The sequence below is a fragment of the Rutilus rutilus genome, assembly GCF_951802725.1.
Source record: "Rutilus rutilus genome assembly, chromosome: 2".
Taxonomy (NCBI): domain Eukaryota; kingdom Metazoa; phylum Chordata; class Actinopteri; order Cypriniformes; family Leuciscidae; genus Rutilus; species Rutilus rutilus.
Window position 1 is genome coordinate 37,839,036 of NC_140210.1, and position 20,033 is coordinate 37,859,068.

At 38.7% G+C, this 20,033-nt stretch overlaps 1 protein-coding gene across 1 annotated transcript in view; it reads left to right on the forward strand.

Annotated features, from left to right (window-relative positions):
* Positions 1-823: 823 nt before the first annotated feature.
* pkn1a (protein kinase N1a) overlaps positions 824-20,033 on the forward strand; it is a 50,261-nt gene continuing 31,051 nt past the window's right edge. Inside the window, exon 1 of the mRNA XM_084401878.1 lies at positions 824-1,503. Within this exon, the coding sequence (XP_084258004.1) occupies positions 1,483-1,503 (21 nt within the window). The 5' untranslated portion in view covers positions 824-1,482. The remainder of the gene's footprint in view (positions 1,504-20,033) is intronic.

The window sequence follows — 20,033 nt, forward strand, 5'->3', positions numbered from 1 at the left end:
AGCAACAGTTATCAGAGTTGTACTTATCTACAAGGTAACAAATAAATGTTTTCATTTTACAGTTTATTTAATCTGTGTGCAAACTCAAATCTTACGTCTCGAGTGGTAGCTGTTATAAGATGTTATACTGATGATCTCAAGCATCATGATAGGAATAGTTTTTAAATTATTTTAAGTAATGGTTTTAAGCAATTTAAAGAATTAGTTCACACATATATAAATATATAAAAAAATATAAAAATCTCACGTTTTTATAACTCATTCTACACCTGTATGCTGTTTTTTTGTTTTTTCGTGGGGAAGAATTGATTGGTCAAAAATCAGTGTAGTGCAGGTTGAGTCATCAATATTTTTGGTCCCTTTAGCAAGATGTGAGCTTGTCAACTCTGCGAGGAAAAAAGTCACAATTATCTTTTTTATTATTATTATTATTATTCTGTGGCGGAAAGAAGCTTATATTTTTCATTGGTCTTTCAGAGAAAAGTAATGACAGTCGCACACAAGATTACGTATTGTATTTTGGATGTCTACAATATCTTAGCCTTAATTTTTTTTGAAGTAAATTTAGTCTTAGTTGAAAGACACTCAGTTTAAAAGCTTAAATGTTTGTCATAGTAACATACGACTTTTTATTTTAAAATACAGATTTGTCAACCGCTGTAACCTTTGAACATATATATTTTGCGGTGTGAATCAACAGCTGGAAATGTTGTTTGCCACGAGGGAGTGATGAAACCAAATTCATTTGCTTGTGAACACAATGCGAGATCACGTGACCCCCAAGAGCGCGCAACCGGCGCACTGCCTGCGTCCACAATGCTCGCGCCCGGACTCGGGAGAGAGTACACGAGCCTCATCACTGGCGCGCGAGGAGCACACTGGAGAGCGGCGACCGTATCTTTTTCCAGAGGAGCGGATTGTTGTATTATTCACCGGCTGTGAATGTGAACACTTCGGGCCTCGTTTGATAATGAGCTAGCTGTTGAACTGAATTATACGCGTTGGTGTTTTCAGATGAAGAAGAAAAGCTCAACTCTTTTGACCAGTTACCCTGACCAATGCGGTACATGTATGCATCTGTAACGAGCTCCACCAGAAGAACTATTTTAGGGCGCTATCATGGAAAAATACATACAACTTAACTGCAAGCTGTCGATATGCCAGATTATAGTGTGATTGAACATTGCCATTTATGTAGCTAATGCTTTTATATCATGTTTTACATGCAGTTGTTTTATTTTAAATTGAAGGAATTTTCGAAGCTTCGGTTTTGTCCAAATGACAACCTGCATCAGGTCTGACAGTGATGAAACAGCATTTATTATATGCACAGAGTTTTAATAAGTCGTTCAACCGCTGTTGGATCTTAAACGGTTGCATTGAAAGCTGACATTGTTTGTCTGTCGGCGATCATTGAGAATCTAGGAAGAGGAGGAACGACAAATTGGGTGTCCTGATACAAACCCCAATCCAGATACAACCATGGCAAATGACTCCATCCAAGTAAGTTGACTGCTTATTACAGAATAAACCCCTCAAAAATGTACAGTTAGAGTATTGCACCCTTCTAGTTAGATCCTAAAACCCCTCACGTGTGTTGTTATACCAGTATAATCCCATGGATTTGGGGGGCAGACAATACAGTTGCTTTTAAGACCCATGAGATGCATTCACTTTCACTTAGAAAGCTCATCTGAATGGAAGAATGATTTGAGTTTATCTCTAAAGCGACGGAGTCCCCCATCCACCCTTCATCTGAGGGGCCATTTCTCCTCCATTATGGTGTAAAGAGACATTCGTGGTGGCTAAACACAAGTCAAAATGTTTGGGTTGTACACTAAATATACTGCCGTTCATTTGGAAAACCCTGTTGAGCTTGGGTTGTTTCAGACCTGCTCTGTTTTAAACACCAATATTTATGTTTTCTCGTTGTGGTGTGCCAGAGAGTTGTGAACACAAAATTTTACTGAAGTAAAACAAGGAAAATGAAGACTAAGTTTAGGCCTTGTATAGATAGTCTTCACCCTTTTATGACTTCTGGAAAGTGTAACCGAAATATTTTATGTGTATTTCGTTTCATGGTCTGTTAAATGTAAGCCAGCACACTTGTGTTATGTAACATGGGCACATATGCTGACCAGATTCTGTGGGAAAAATTTCAAAAGCAGTTTAAAACAAATGTTCAACAAGGAGCTTTAAAAGAGCAACATATTGCACCATTAACTGGACTAGATAGTCGATATATCAGACAGACTGAACCAATGATATTTAGGAATTTTCAGCAGATTATCCGAATAACCAGTTTAGTCGATTTAACCGAAGGATTCTTTTTTGTTTCCTTTTCACTATTTTGTAAATTTTTTCTGTTTTCAATAATTTTTTTGGGAATTGAATAATATTATGTATAGTGCATTTCATGTGGTGAAAATTGATGCAATTTTTACATTCATGCTTTAAAGAGTAATTCACCCCAAACATTTTTTTTTTCTCAAAATATCTTTTATGTTCCACAGAAAACAGAAAGTCATAGAGTTTTGAAACAAAAGCCAATTTTTTGAAAAGTTGAAAGCAGAAAAAAATTGTGGTAAGATTTTTAATCTGAAAAAAGGGAGAACCCTTCCATTAAATCAGTTATTTGGATAATATGCTGAAACTGACCAAGTATTGGCAGATGAATCATTCTGGCTGATTCATTGACTTTCACTAGTCCAGTTAATGTATCTACTGCACTTTAATCTTTTAAAGCTTCTTTAAGGCCACCACTGTTTTCCCAATTTAAACCTTTTTGTAGATATTCGTGTAATGTTGCTGAATGTGACTGATTGTTGTCATAAGTGACCAGATACTTGCAGACAACATTGAAAACACCAACAAAGTCATAGTCCGACTCCTACACATATTTTCCCTGTTTCATGAAGCATCTCCTACATGGTTACAACCAACAACGTGGACATAGCCTCATGCACACGCTCGTGTCCACACATAGGATGACTAAGCATTATGTCAGCGACTGAATGACAATAGCTGATTCACATAATGAGCATCATTTTTGTTTTAGTTTTGTTGAGAGAGCCCTCAAGGTTCAAATTGAGATGCAATGATCTTATCTGTCTTATCCTCACAGCAGGCGATTCTGCACACAGATGCATGCGCAAGCTAACAACCTAACAGTTTATTTGCTCACTAGATTACCAGTTCACAGATGGAGCTGACAGAACTTAATGTTATGTGCTAGGCTAGCATGTTCCGCAAAGCCTTATCCCTGTGAACTCCTGTTGTGTATCTGTGTGTTTTATTAAGTAAGTTCCCAGCCCTCTACGCATTAGACCTGCTTAATGGGGTTTGAAGAGTAGGTTAATTCCCTTTTTGCTGTCCTGTCTTCACTTCACTGGCTTTTAACACAGTTGCGTATTGTTTTTGTCAATAAGTACATACCATCAGCAAATCAATGCGCCTGTATGTAGGTCTATAGAATAAGGTGTACGTTTGGTTTCATTTTGTATCAGTGGAAATTGGAAGTTAATTTTATCTAGTAAGCAGTTTTAGTGCAATGAACACAGTGGGTTAAAGTAGTTCAGCTCAAAATGGAATAAAGTAGATCAGCCCCCATACATTTAGTCACTCAAGTTACTCAAGAACTCTGGTTGAGTCTGATCCACTAACAAATTGTTCTGATTAGTTTTGTGAACCAAAACCAAACCACAGTCAGACTCAAAACAACTCATGAATGAATTAGCCTAGTCTTAACCCCCCTCCCAAAAAAAAAAGAAATTGTATTTTTGGTGTTTTATTTATTTATTTTTTGCAGCGATGCCGCAGAAGAACCATTTAGTGCACAGTTCTTAGTCATTATTTTCTTACTTTGAAGAACGTTTTAATAATCTGAAGAACCATCCGTGCTAAAAATCAGTGCTTTATTTTTAAGAGTGTGATAGGAAAGAGTATGTTGTTGGATTTGGACATTTGGATTTGATTTGGCGAGGATGCTCAAAGATGAGCTTGCCAAGAAGAGCGCACTTTTTTAGTATCTGTCTGCATCTCTGTTGGCCAGAAAAGTTATTGCTGAGATCTGATTGGCTGTGATGTGTGTGGCTGAGATGTGTTTGGCTGATTGTGCAGTTTTGGAGGGGATCATGAGGGCATGAGACTGATGCTCAGGCATAATGGACTCCATTGTGTTACCACAGCTCCAGATCGTATTCACCATTGACTTCATGTTGTGCTCTACCGCCACACCCTCAGCCTATTTACTGACCCCTAGTGTGTGTGTGTGTGTGTGTGTGTACTGGTGACTCGCTGCTGTCATGTTTGTGTTGACCACCTGGATTGGACTGACTTGAATTTATCTGGTGGTTTATGTAAATATCCATCTCTCAATACTGTTGCTGAGGGGTACCATTTGCTTCTTTGTGTTTTTTATTTTTGCCTTTTGTGTGTTTTTTTTTTTATGATTTAAAGGGGTCGTTGATTATGATTTCACTTTTTTAACTTTAGTTATTGTGTAATGTTGCTGTTTGAGCATAAACCACATTTGCAAAGTTACGACGCTCGAAGTTCAATGCAAAGGGAGATATTTTCTTTTACTGAAATTTTAAGGACTACAACAAATGGCTGGTAGGGACTACAACGAGCTTCTTCCTGGGTTGGTGACATCACAAACCCTAAAATTGACATAAACCCTGCCCCCGGGAACACGCAACAAAGGGGTGAGGCCCTCTTGGGCTGCTTTAGAGAAGAGTTGTTGTCGCTGGAAAAAGTTTGTCCTAGGGTTAACAAACCCTAAGGTTGAAATTTATTTTTAACACTGTGCCTTGAACATTATAACCTCAACGGTTATATGTGCGCTCCACATTTTACGGAGAACAACTTCCAGAAGAGAGTACAATGCAGGCTATGCGCTCAAAAGCTTCTCCTGAAAGACGTAGCCATTGCCATTTTGTCGAGACAATCTGTTGTTTATGGATCACAACTTGTATTATTATTATTTGTAGTTGTTTTAAATTTACAGTTCCAATTATAAGCTCATAAGTTGCTATATAGCTATGATGTTAATGCAGGGCAAAGCTTTGCCTCTGCTAGCCTGCTGACTAACATTACAGTATTGATGTAGTGTTTACTGTAGCTTTTGTAAGCGCTTGCTTTACTAAGACTGAAAAGCTGTCTGAAATCGATTCCATCGTTAATATTTACACTAGAAAAGAACTCCCAGTTGTGGAGGGGCAGGACATTTCCCGAACACGCACTATAAGCACTGCCAATCACAACACACCGGACCAGCTAACCAATCACAGCACATTTCGTATTTCGGAAGGAGGGGCTTCATCGAAAACGACACATTCAACCGGACTGAGGACCTGTAATAATGTAAAATATGTGAAGAAATAATGCTTTTTTTTTTACAATCAAGCATATTCTGCACCCCAAAAACAAAATCAAGACTTCGTATAATGGCATAATAGGACCCCTTTAAAGGGATAGTTCACTTTGAAATTAATTTTTGATATGTTTTAGCTTACCTCAAGGGCATCCAAGATGTAGGTGTCTTTGTTTCCGCAGTAGTTTCAATTTTGATATTTTTAGGTCAAACCGTTCTTGTCTGTCAGTCATATAATGCAGGTCGATGGTCACTGTCTCAAAACACAAGCACAGAGTCCAAATTAAAACAATTCCCCATCGTCCAAATGAAACAATTCCCCATCATAAGTACACATTGATGGCCTAAGAGACGAAACGAGCGGTTTGTGTGAGAAAACGAACAGTATTTCTATTTATATCGTTGTTATCTCTTGAAAACAGCACACGTCCTAATGATCTGACGGCGCGGGCGGGTATAGATATATACATAGATGTCGCCTTGGCTACGGTTTCGTTCCAATGAACTGCAGTAACGAAGGCGACATCTATGTTTATATCTATACCCGCCCGCGCCGTCAGATCATTTGGACGTGTGCTGTTTTCAAGAGATAACAACGATATAAATACTGTTCGTTTTCTCACACAAACCGCTCGTTTTGTGTCTTAGGCCATCAATGTGTACTTATGATGGGGAATTGTTTAATTTGGACGATGGGGAATTGTTTTAATTTGGACTCTGTGCTTGTGTTTTGAGACAGTGACCATCGACCTGCATTATATGACTGACAGACAAGAACGGTTTGACCTAAAAATATCAAAATTGAAACTACTGCGGAAACAAAGACACCTACATCTTGGATGCCCTTGAGGTAAGCTAAAACATATCAAAAATTAATTTCAAAGTGAACTATCGCTTTAAGTCATCATAGGGCTGTTTCCCAGTGTTCATGTTCACATGTAGCTTGAGATCTTTTATCTTACCAGTATTGGTTGCTATTGGATATTTTATTGCGCATGTTTGCTTCCTCTAGTTTTACATTTATATTACCCTTGCTGTCAATTGATTAAAGTTGATTGGATTGTCATTGTTTGCTACGTTATTGCTGCGTTCTCATGAGTGAAACGTTGTTGGAGGAGAGTGAGTATTGTCTAGCCCTCATTGCACAAGAATTTAATCTACAATGTATTAATTTATTGGTTATACCATGAAAATAATTTATCGGCTTATCTGTATCAACTAGTATTGTAATATCAGTGCATGATTTCCAGTGAAGAGCATACTGGTCTGGCGTATTCCTGTCTTTAAGCTAATCAACAGCTGGTTTAATAACTTTGATGGGTGGTTCAGAAACTCGATCGCTTCCCTCCCCATTTTTTTTCCCCCCAAGTGTAAAACAGCTGCATTTTCTCATGACCTCATGAAGGCAAACTCTGGCCATGTGTTCCAAAGCCCTTCTTTTTTTTTAATTCAAGCTCCTCCCCATTGTGACGTCATCAGTTCTGTGTCCGTGATGAGTTCTACTCATTATCCAACGTTCTGGAGCATTAGTGCAGCTTGCATAACTGTTCCATTACTAAAACCACTCTTTCATTATTTCAGTGCCTTGGGCTAGTCCTCCATACATTGATCTTGATGCGAAGTACTCAATCGCTGCGTAAATGCTCTCTTTCTCTCTCATTCTCTTGATCTAATTGTTCATTGTGGTTTAACTGCTTGATTTGTTATTCAGGAAGAAATGTCACTGATGTACACGATTAGACTTTGTTCTCTCTCTGTGTGTTAAATTAATGTCCTATTGTTATGCTAATCTCCGATTTTTATAAAGCACTTAAAAACCACAGTTTCCTGGTTCAATGCAAGAATTTCAATTCGGCCCGCCCCGTGAAATCATTTATTTGGATGCCATCCTGTTAATACACCCCAGAGTGATGAATATTTAATGCTGTGAAAGCCAGCATACTCTGCAGAGAGACACATCCTCCCCTCCCATCCACACTGTCCTGTTGCTCTTTGTCTGAGAGAGCATGCAACAGTTAGGGTGTTGTAAACTGATCCGCAGGGTGTAGTAGCGCCTGTAATCTCTCTCTCTCTCTCTCTCTCTTTGCTTCTATCTCTTCTCTCTTCCCCCTTCCTCTTTGTGAAACACCAGCTGCTCTGCTGCTCCCCCCCCCCCCCTTTAACTCCAAAATTCCCCTCTCTCTGTCTGTCTCTCCCTTTATCAGACCGGTCAGCTCTCCGTCACTCCCACAGCTCGCTTGGATTTCCAGGCTCAATTTAGGATTCAGGGTTTCAGGCACTCTCTTTGGAGATCGGATTGCTCTGAGAGAATACACTGAATTTGAGCTTGAATTTGGGGGGTTTTCCCGGTGTTATGTCACTGATAAGAGTATCATTTTCGCTTCCTGAATCATTCTGTTAAGCAGAAAAGATTTTTGTATAAGGTCAGGAAAAAAAAGAGCAAATAAACTATGGTTGATTGATGGATTAGATTTAGCTTTAGGATTTATTGTATTTTTATTTAAAAAAATCTAAATGACACTTTTACCTTTGAGCAAAAAGTGGGTGGGTCCTCCCCCAGAAAAATGTTACTGGAGTAAATACCATTTCATTCTGGTGCCTTTTAATTAAACAAGTAAACTAAACTCCACTTAACGTCGAGCGGTGCTTTGCCTCCACGTCGTGCATTAAATGCACAGCTATCCGTGGATTATCCTCCTAATATGGTAATTTCCCAGCAATGACAACTTAAAGCTGTTATTGATGTTTGCAACGCAATATTTGACTGGAAAGGTACAACGGGCGGTTACTTTCGTCAGTTGCGGCTCGTTGAGAAATATAATGTACTAGCGATTCAGCGGAAATTGAGTTTAATTTATTAATTTTAATTAAAAAAAATATTTTATTTAATTCCTCAATTGGAATGGATTTGACTGACGACGCTCTGAAAAGCGAACAGACAGATGCGCTGAATTAGAGACGGTAAAAGTGAGTGGGTATAATATCATTGATCTTAAAAAGTGGGTGGGTCCGGTCCCACCCATATACAATGGTTCCGACGCCCATGCCTTTGAGGTCATACTCCTAACAGAATATTTACACATAAACTTTACAGTCTTTTTATAAAATTTTACTATTTATATAGCACAAAGTGGGAATGGAGAAGCAACGTTTTTGAAAATACTTGTTAGTAATGATATATGAAAGAAAAAAGCTTGGTTTTTTTTCTCGTCTGTCACATTAGAAAGAAGGATGTGCACACTCTTTCCTGTGTTTGTGTACATGACCACGTGTGTGTGTGTGTGCGCATGTCTATTCATCTGTGTATTTAAGAAAGAGAGAACTTCTCCAGGTCAGTGTGTCTCAGAGTCCCCTGACTCTGGGTGGGTCTGGTATTTTACAGGGTACTTAGTCTATATAATACTGTATCTGTGTGAGATACACTAGCGGCTACTATTCTTTCAACAATCCCATTATTCATACAATCTTAGATAACCTTTAAAATGGAGCAATAAACTACAGCCATAATGATCCACTCCAGGAAGAGATGTACTGATTTCCTCATTCACACTCTCTCTCTCTCTCTCTCTCTCTCTCTCTCTCTCTCTCTCTCTCTCTCACTCTCTCACTCTCTCACTCACTCACTCACTCACTCACTCACTCACTCACTCACTCACTCACTCACTCACTCACTCACTCACTCACTCACTCACTCACTCACTCACTCACTCACTCACTCACACACACACACACACACACACACACACACACACACACACACACACACACACAGGATACATTGCAGTAGAGTAACAGTGACATACAATCCTTTGTTTAGCTGATCATGTTTTTTTATTCACTAATAGATCAGTTGGTTTGCACAAGGAAGGCTTGTGTTTTATGCAAATACATTATAAACATTCCGTGGATCTGAAACATGACGGATATACTCTACTCTGCTTCCTGGTTATTTTTAGACATTTATCAAACACTCACATCTACTGTTATAGAGATTTGATCAGCTTGTGTTGTAATGCGAATGGGAGACATTGGGAGTGGTCACAGACAGGTGTTTGCAACCAGGTTTCCAGGACAACTGCTGCCGTAGCAACTATGATTAGTGATGTCACAGGATACTGTCTCACAGGAGGGTGGTAGAACAGGCACAAAGCGCTTTAATTAGCTCGGCCCTTTAATTTGGGGAATCTAGGTGTCGTACTAATTCATTAACGAGAGATCTTAGACTTAGAGTTTATGAGTTAAGACAGATAGAAATAAACTTTTAAAGTAGTTCAGATATATTAGTCATTGAAACGCCAGTCTTTTTGTTTTTAGTAATTTAGTAATCTATTGAAAATTATTATTATTATTTTTTTTTTTATATATATATAATTCCAAGAGCAGTTGTGAATCTACATGCCTTCAAAACATTAGCAAACACATTATTATTATTATTATTATTATTATTATTATGACCTAGGACTGCCTTATTTAAAATAAAAAATGCATGCACAGTTTGGAACGACATGAGGATGAGGAAATTACAGAATTTTCATTTTTAGGTGAACTATTCCTTTTATACACTGTTTCCTGCAAAAAATTGTTTGGTTTTTATTACGTTTAAGAACATGTTAAACCATAATTTATACTATATCCTATACTAACCTATAGGATCAGGATTTTTGCAGCCGATACCAACTACCGATTTCTTGTCATCATGAATGGCTGATCCCGATCATTCAAGCTTTATAAATAAGTGATATGTAAGCTCTCCGTTGATTGTCACTGATGATCAGATATTTCTTTCAATTTTATTATTAACTTGTGTTAACTTCACTCAAATAACATGCTTGGCCAGCTACAGAGAAACTATTAAGTGACCAATCCTGTGTGGCAGTGTAGCATTTTACCAGCATGGTTAGCCAGCCGTTCTGATTATTCCAGGCTGAGGACGGTTTGTAATGTGCCGTGCCCAACCAAACTCAAGAGGTAATATAACCAGAACCGCTCCTTACCGTTCTTAAAACCGTTTGGCCTGTTGATGGAAAAGCAGCTCAGCTCATCTATCGGATTCAACTGCGCATTTAAATACGGTTTTCAATTCAGAAACTTGGCAGTGTGTATTTAACAGCATGAAAAATACACTGTAAATAAAGTCTGTAAAAATAGGGCACAAAGCACTGTATAAATATGAAGAAATGTTCCAAATTGTTTTTTTTACTTTTAAATTACACATTTCATTACATTTTGCATTATAATAATTTAAAGCTGTCAATTGCAATGCGAGGTAAACAAAGCTGCACTCTTGCAAAAACAAGAGTTTATTGTCACAATACAAAGTACAGCAAAATCAGTGCAGTCACATATAACTAGTGCAAACTAAACGTTCAATTTATATATATACCAAGGCTGTGTGGAGTATTGACTATTGCACACTTATTGCACAGTTGTGGCATATAACAGAAGAGACGTAAGTGTTGCATTGTTTTGCATACTATTGGCACAAGTAGTGAGCAGTCAAGTATTGCACAGATCTTTCACAGCAGATCATACAGGTTATTGCACAATAAACAGTAAAGTACTGCATACGTTATTGCACACAATGGGAGAGTAGTAAGTAACTGAATGAAAACCGATACCGAGTGCTGTAGCCACTGTGGGGCTGATGTCAATGATGTCTTTTTGACATCATGTTTATGCTTAGTTGGTTATAATGAAAGGATTCGTGAGTGTGCAGAACTCGCGCTGAACAAAAACTCAGCTGTTTTGAGCAGTGTTGAGGGGATTGGGACTAACATAAACACATCTGATTGGCCTTTGCACTTGGTAGTGTTTTAAAGGCACAATATGTACGCATTGTTGGCTTGTTGCTGTTTTGAGGAACTGAAATAGACTGCGCCATTGACCAACTGAAACCTGGTCTAAAGTCAATGGTGCAGTATTTTTTTTGTTATTTAAAGAGCGTGTTATTAATGTTCGCCTATAGGCGTGTCCACTACGCACATACACTACGCTTATTACACACACAGGGATGCGCAGCAGCACACAAACTAGCCAAATATTAAAAATAAAAGGATAACAATGTAAAAGATTAATGTTGTGTACACAAAGATATGGTGGAATCCGGCTTGTCCCGTAGATGGTCTGCTTGCGCGCTTTAACCTCGCGCACAAGCAGATTCGTTTGCACTCTTGAGACGCGTTCAGTCTTTCCGCTTGCAAATTCCGTCATGTAAATAGCGAATCCGCCATGGCACGAGCGCAACTGGCTTTTAAAGGGAATGGGAGATGAGACTCTGGTTGGTTTATTTAACGTTACGCCCAAAACACACCCATTACTCATTAAGAGTATAGAGACAACCTTTTTAGACCATGCGCCAACCATTTTTCCCGTCGTCAAACTAGCAAAAGTGGATTCGGACATGCCCTAAGTGCACCTGCGGCCTGCGCTTAGATCGTTAAAACAGGGCCCATTATGTTTAAATCTCGTTTTCTTGGTTTACCGTGAGTGCCATGTTTTGCCATGCCTAGCTCAGTGCAATGTGCAACAAGTGCCTCATAGTAGCCGCATAGAAGCGAACGCACAGATTAGCATTATACAATAACTTTCAACACACTCAAATGTATCTAATATGCTAAAACAGTGCTGCGTTATCCCACATACGCATGACTGGAAGAAGCGGAAGTGGCGTCTGCGGCATAATAATAGTTCCACTACATCATCAAGCTACGCCTTTGTTTTGAATAAGCGACCTCTAGCGGCATAAATTACGTATTGTTCCTTTAAAGCAGCTAGCTATCAGTGGGTACTGAAGGTATCGTCACATTAAATGATCGATTAGGGCTGGGCGATAAAACGATAACGATATGTATCGCGATAGACACGTAATCAATATCAATACAAAATGCGTTTTTTTTTTTTTTTTTTCGTCGGAAGAAACCAGAGGTTGCGAAGCAAGTTTGGTTGCGTGAACAAAGGCACTCACTCTCTGGTAACCTAGCAACGTAGGGGGTGACACGCTAACAGCCGGTCATGTAACAGTTTGGTTGCGCCATATCGTTGTCTCGTGTTGGATTCTTCAGTAACAGAACCGGCGTGGAGTGGTAAGTGGAAAATGAGTGCCGCAGCGATTGTTGATAAAACAGGAGAAGTCAGCTCGCCAGTACGGCAGTTTTTTGGATTTTATAAGTCTGACCGTAGTCAGACCAGTGTCGTCTGCAAATTATGCTAGACCGTCGTCGGTTTCTCTGTTTATATTTAACACTTTGCACTATTTTATTACACTTTATTAAGCATTTCTTACGTATTCTAATCAGAGGAAGATTATAATCAGAGGAAGGTTAAGTTTAAAATAAAAAATGTTTAAATGTAATCTATTTGTCTCCTGGTCCTTATTTTAAATAGGTCATAAAAATATCAATAATTATCGATATCGACCGATATGAAACACTTATATCGTGATTCGTGATACAGTTTTCAGCCATATCGCCCAACCCTGTGATCGATTAAATATTTGGTGGGACAAAGATTCAGTTTGGTGGCTGCCAAAATATTGCCAATGCAGGAAAAACCCTGGAATAGGACCATGTTTAATCCACCACCCTCTCAAATAGCGTATCACCCTGTGATAGATTTACTCACACTCTAAAGAAGAAGCTGCCTCTGTTTCATCATCATCATCATCATCAAGTCAGCCCATGTTTTGGCTTATGATAGGAGCCAAGCCTAGAGGAGCGGTGTGAAAAACACCACTCAGAACAGATGATAAGAAACACCTGGGTTTTCACCACTTCACTGTAAACATGGGCTGTGTCCGAAATCACCCCCATGGCTCAGTGCTAAGGTTTATTTCTACTGGCCCAGTCATTTATAATAAATAAATAAAATATTTTCTTCGTTATTTTTGACCCGTAACCATAAGGTTGTGTGACACCAAAAACTACTAGCCAAACTTTTAAATATTCTTAAAGACAAGTAAACTGTCAGTAATAATAAAAAAAAGAACAAATAATCAAATTGCCAGCAATAGCACAAATACAATAGAACAAACATACTCTGCTTTTCATGTTTTTCAGGTAAGTCCAGCTCCAACAGTAATTTTCAGGTTGAGGAAATGAATAATCAACTGTAAAATAGCACTTCACTGTATAAAGTAAATATGGATTAATCCTTATTAAAGTTACAAAAGTTATTCAGTCTTTTTTTTCTTTGTCCTTTGTTGTTGATTAACATTAAAACAAAGACATCAGCAAGTTTATTAGGCTGCTGTCTCTTTAAGAGCTGCACGGATCCAATATACTATTAAACATGTGTTTTATTACTCAACCGTTTATGTTCACTTAAGATATAACAGACTATGTTCATTAGTATACTCGCCGTGACTGGCGTTTTTTGACGTAATTTTGTTTGACTATGTCCGATCAAGCGCAAGAAGACCTGAAAGAGAGCTATTCTATAACCTAACCTCTACATATACTATTTTTCATATAGATGTTGGGAAACCATTTTCTTTCTATTTATTTCTAATTAAAAATATATGTATTTTAAATTACTATTATTATTTTAATAGGTGGTGGTGCAGAAAAAAAAGCCCTCTGAATTGTGTACAGTGGAACTGGGCCACCTCTCACCCACTGACCCTGGACTGATCCTCCACTTTTGACCTTTCCCCCACTCCTTGCAGTTCGAGGAGACCCAATGTAGTCAGGACACCCATGATCTCACACCCACTTCCTACACACTTCCTTTATATTATTTTTGTAAAATAAAAGCCTCTGAAATGGCCGTCACTGGCAGTTAACTTTGGGCTCATATATATCGACTGCAAGATAATCAGTTTCGGAAGCTATTATCTAGTTATTTAAAGTGATAGCTCAAATGCAGTTGTAAGAGTATTAAGGAGTGTAATCCACTACACAATGATATCTCAGTCTGAGTTTGAGTGAGTACAATAGAGATTTAAGAAGGCCTTTTCCTCATGATGCCACAATGAAACTATTCATTTGAACTCAGTGTGCACTCACACACACACTATTCATCTCAACCCATAATGAACACACTGAAAACCTCCTAAGGAACTCTTTGCCTCCACATGTGTGCGCACACACATACACAAAATGTGTATCAAATTATATTGTTAACATAAAAAAGCCATTGGTTTGGGAAATAATCAATCAGACTTATACTGTGTCTATACTGACAATATGATCTTGCCCCAAAATCTGCATAGATTTGGATATATATATATATATAGGCCTGTGTATGTGGGCGTCAGTCTCTATTCATCAATCTGACGCTAAACAATAACGTTCACCACACAAGAATGTCAAGAATGCTCCAGATGTGTCGGTGTGTTTCTATGTGTATATGTAGTAAAGAGGCCGTGAAGCTTTTCTCTTCTGTTTACTGTATTTATTTATTTAATTTTTACATATCTTCCTTTTTATTTCCATCCCATTTTTTACTGTCACTGAGGTCAACCAGTTTACCTAGTTTTTATTTCTACTTTTTTTAAATAGTCGCTGTCCGAAATCATGTACTGTTATATGTAGGTACTACATTTGGTTTGAAACGTGCTTCGTGACCGTTAAAGTACATTCAGTATCTTATGAATGAAATTTAGACGTGCTACATCCGCCATGTTGTCACTGTCATGTGACCTATGGCATCAGTTACGTTGATTCACTTCTATTCCAAATTTTTCATTTTTTTTTATGTATATAGCCGCTCTGGAGAAGCTCAGTTCAGTTCTCATATAATGTTGTCAGTGCAGGCAGATCAATATTACTGTTGAATATTAAATTAAATGTTCAATTAAAGGAGAACTCGGTAACTCTAGCGAACTCTAGTCACTTCTTCGCTGATTTTCCCTGTTGTTGTCGCATGTTTTCCCCACGAGCTCCCCCTACAGCTGTGGTGGGCGTATATTTCACAACACGGTCGTAAAAAACTCACTTGCGGCGGCCTCCTCCCCCTCTCTACCGCTGCTCATGTGCGTTTGTTTTGATCAGAGCAAGCCAACTGTATCGCGTGGAGCTATGTCTACCGAGGTGGGTAATCTGGTAATACATCATACATGCGTGTGTGTTTATGTCGAATTGCCGTAAAGCAATTTGTGTTTCGCGCTCGTTCTCGTTCTAGTTCTCGCTTCTCACGAGACTTCCAATTTCTATCTTGCCGGGACGGTAGTGCCCAAGTTGCAAGGTTGGTTTTCCGCCTGGGAACGCTGGGGGGAGCGGGGAAAGTCACCAATATCACCAGAACAGGTTGTTTAACCATCCAAATGATTTCTAGACAGTTTTATTAAGTTAAAAAAGTTACCAAGTTCTCCTTTAAATGTCCCCAACTAAGGGACAAAGGTGAAAAAGGCGTTATTGTGACAAACATCTGAGTGAAAACAGATTATCGGAAACCGAAAAAATGTTGGGTGGGGAACTTGGACTGGTTTGAGGCAGATCTGAATGCAAGCTTGCTGTTGATCGTATGAAAGGGCCGTGGTTTATTGCAGAGAGAAGCGAGCGTGTCGTTTTCACAGGAAGACTGAGTTACGACATTGATTGAAATTATGATATTGTCAACGATTCCTCAGTGCATATATAGAAAACAGATGGGGTGAATTTTCATTTCATGCCGACTTTAAGACCGATTAGTTGAGTACTTTTTAAGGCAACACACAGACTGATTATTGTCTTTTGGAATTTAGTTTTCTTCTTTGGTGTCCCCCTTTCTCTCTTTCCTTTGTTCATTCTCACAGTATTTTGTCACAGTAACACCCCTCTCCGTTTCTGTCTCTCTTGCATACTGATTCTTTATTGCTCTCCCTCTCAAGGTATCTTTAATTTGTTAACGTATTTCGCATGTTCAACTACAGATGAAACGAGGGTAAATGAATTCAGAGCTCATGACTGGGCAGAGAGACAGAGAGAGAGACAGAAGGAAGGACAGTCATTTTTTTTTGGCCTCAGGGCTTTTACTGAGCTCAGAATTGCTGGCATTCTCACGAGCCACAGCAGTTGAATAGAGCTCCCTCTGTGTGTGTGTGTGTGTGTGTGTGTGTGTGTGTGTGTGTGTGTGTGTGTGTGTGTGTGTGTGTGTGTGTGTGTGTGTGTGTGTGTGTGTGTGTGTTCAAGTAAGCGTGACCTGAGAATGAGCACTGCTCATATTTTGGATCGAACAGCACAAGAGCTCATTTTAGTCTCGCATAGCCAGACCTTCAGACTGACAGGCAGAAGGTCTGGACTCCCATCGTAGCTTTCATTTGTCATGGTTAGGGGCGTGAAAATGTCCCTATGATAATAGAACAGCGTGCATCTAATAAATGATTCATTCAAGAACATTGTGCAAGTTTACTGCAACAATGGTGCCGTGAACTTCACATACTTTTGAAAATCCAGCATTTAGTTGATCCTGATAAGGGCTCATTGTCACAAAACATGACTACGGCTTTGTTGCAGGCGGACCATTAATGAACGCAACACAAATCATGTAGATTTCAACCAATCAGATGACCACTTCACAACTCCCGAAGTGTTTCCTATTTTGTGTGCCTTGTGCGACAGACGTTTAGCCAACATGACGTCTGAGGCTGAGACTAGGGTTGTCTTGGCAAATTTCTACAAGTGCTGTTCAGAGGTGCACTTATGTCTGTCCTGTGTCCTCCATTATCATAAATGTTTATTCATGACACGCATTCTGATTTGAAAAAGTGATGATCATCTGACACTCAAAAAGTAACTTTAATGCAGGGATAGCTTTGTTGATTATAATGTACCAAACATAAAAATAAAATCTAAAACAAATATTTGAGTGTAAAATCTGTTCATCAAAATTAATAATTACAATATTAAGGGACATAGTTAACTCTTGATTTGTCATAACTGTGCAGCTCTAAATATTTATTATATTATTATTTTATATTATTACGGTGTGATATTAGTTACCTATTATTATTATTATTATTGTTTATTATAAATGTATTATTTTCTTGTTGCTACTACTTAATTAAATAAACATCTTTCTCTATTTACTTTTAAAACTTAAAAGTTATTTATTTTGTACTTTTTAAATTTATATAAAAAAGAAAAGAAAAAAAGTGCCACATCAAGTTCACGGGTTCAATTCCTGTGGAAAGCACTGATGAATGTGTACAATATTCCATGCACATCCAAAGCCAAATGCAAATGTAATATAAATGGATATGGTAAGTGCAAGTATTTGCACAACAGTTTGCAAACAGGATAAGCATGTTTATTTTAATGATCTAGTGTGTGTTTAGTTTTGGGAGCTTGTTTTAGAAATTTTAACGAGTGTGACTCAGAGATGGTGTGTAACACACCCTAAATAACCTCCCCGCCCCACAAATACAGAATACAGAGCTCTTTTTTTTGTTTGTTGGCAACATCATGCCGTTTAATCTTCATCAAACACAGGGCTTTTAGACACGCTTTGAAGACGCAGTTACTATAACATTTAAGTGTCAGAACGACATCTGGAATCAGATCTGAAGAGAAGCGGAGTGGAATCTGATTGTTTATAGTGAACTCTCCAGTTAGAAAAAAAATGTGTTGACGTTTGCCCCCCCCACACACACGCACACAAACCGCTAATAGCTTTATACTTACAGACCGTTATATCTCTCAATATTTTTCTCCCCTTTAAATATTTCTTCTGACTTTTAATGTCTAATTATGTATCTGCATTCTGTCTTAAACAAAGTCTGTTATTATTACAGCAACAATCTTCCAAAGTAACATCAGTGAAGGTCCCTCCCGCAAACTGATATCAAACAGACACTTTTACTCTTATTTCATTTAACAGTTCTGTTCACACCCCCTGGTGTTCAAGAATGGTAGAGCAACCTGTATTCCACACCTGGGACGCGCGTGTGTTCCTAACAAATCTCCACTGTTCTTTGATACACCAGAGATAGAAATCAGTGTCCGAGTGCGAGTCTTCCTGCTGTCCTCCTTGTAGAACTGCCGTACGCCAGATGTGGGTAATAATTAACTCTCAAAATATTCATACTGCATGTGTTATGATTTACATTTATGCGTATACAATGCACTCAAGGTATACGTTCCCTGGGAATTTAACTCATTACCTTGACATTGCTGCCACTGTGCCCAACCAGTTACTATAGGAACAAACCAAATCTGTTAAAAAGCAATGAGTGATTTTCTTTTTTTGTTTTGTTGTTTGATTAAAATTAACGACACAGACGGCAGCGGGTTCATTAGGCTCCTGTCACTTTTTGCACAGATCCAATATACTATTACACATGTGACTTATTTCCCAACTGTTTATGTTCACATAAGACATAACTGACTGTGTTTGAGTGAATACTCACCAAGCTGGGCATTCTGACACATTTCTCTGTGTTTTTATAGCCTGGCTAACGTCAGACCTCTTTCTCATTGAGACGTGGTCTGGGAACCACATGTTCATTTTCTCGTATTTGAGGCGTGGTTTACGAATGCCCAGAGCCGTTTATTGGGCGCTACGAATGTCTATCAAATGCGCCTGTACGTAGCTCATAGCCAATCGTTTCAATCATACCAGATGACGTATGTAGAGCGACAGAAATCCGACGAGGAAGAAGACGAAATAAACTTGCGTTCTAAACTACTTAGAACACTGTCTAAGGCTGCATCGAAAGGTAACTTCGCGTCTGCTGCCATGTTGGATCCATAGATATAAACAAACTGCTTCGGTGTGTCGCATAGACGTCGTCATCGTCTTGCTGCTCCCTCCCCGTTCTGTGATTGGTTCCCTTTTTGAGGGGAAAATCTGGTCCATGGTGTCCAGGCTGCCTAGCAGCGTGAATAAAATAGGCTTGCTAAAATCTTTAGGTGCAAACCTGAAGATCAAAGTTCACTTTGCATGTCCGTGTTCAACTCTGTCTCGGAGCGCGTGCACAGAAAGTCGCTTGGGAAACAGTATCTCTTTCGCGGCTTAAAGCTGTTTTAATAACTTTTTATTATCGAGCAAATCCTGCAGTGTAGCAACAGTAGACAGTATTTTACGACAATCACTGTTCTAGCTGATTTGGACGTTAAGTTTGGGTGCACCGCTGTGAAGGAAAAGAAATGCACTAAAATATCACAACCATAGTTTCTTGCTGTCATTGCTGTAGGGTCGCTGTTGTTGAAGTGTGTCCGCTCTCCGTAAAGACGTTGCAAATTTATTGGTACCTGGTTGAACTGCCAGATCAGTGAATGTAGTGAAGCAAGTTTAGCTTCGCATTTAAAAAATGTCTCGCGAGTTTTGCATCATCTGATCAGCCTTTATAGAGACCACATATCCAACTATATAAAGTTATTATCGGCCGACAGCACCCTTAGAATTATGATTTAACACACAAACTGTGTTTTTTTTTACCTTTTCTGGACTGTAAAGGCTTTAAAAGTGACCATCCATTTGTCCATTATGCCCTTTCTTGCACTTTTTTCGCATCCTCATGCTTGGTCTCATTTTTTGTTTATCTTTCGATTTCCCTATTCTCATAATTTTTCCGCCGTATTGCAACTCTTTATCACTAATTAGATTCTGTTTTTTGGGGGGGTAAAGTGTCATACGGTTATTAAAAGATTAGTTTGGATGAAAGTGTGGCAACTGACGCTAAACCTTCATTATACTAAAACCTTGACGTTTCTTTTCTTCCTGTGGCCTCAATGACTCTGAC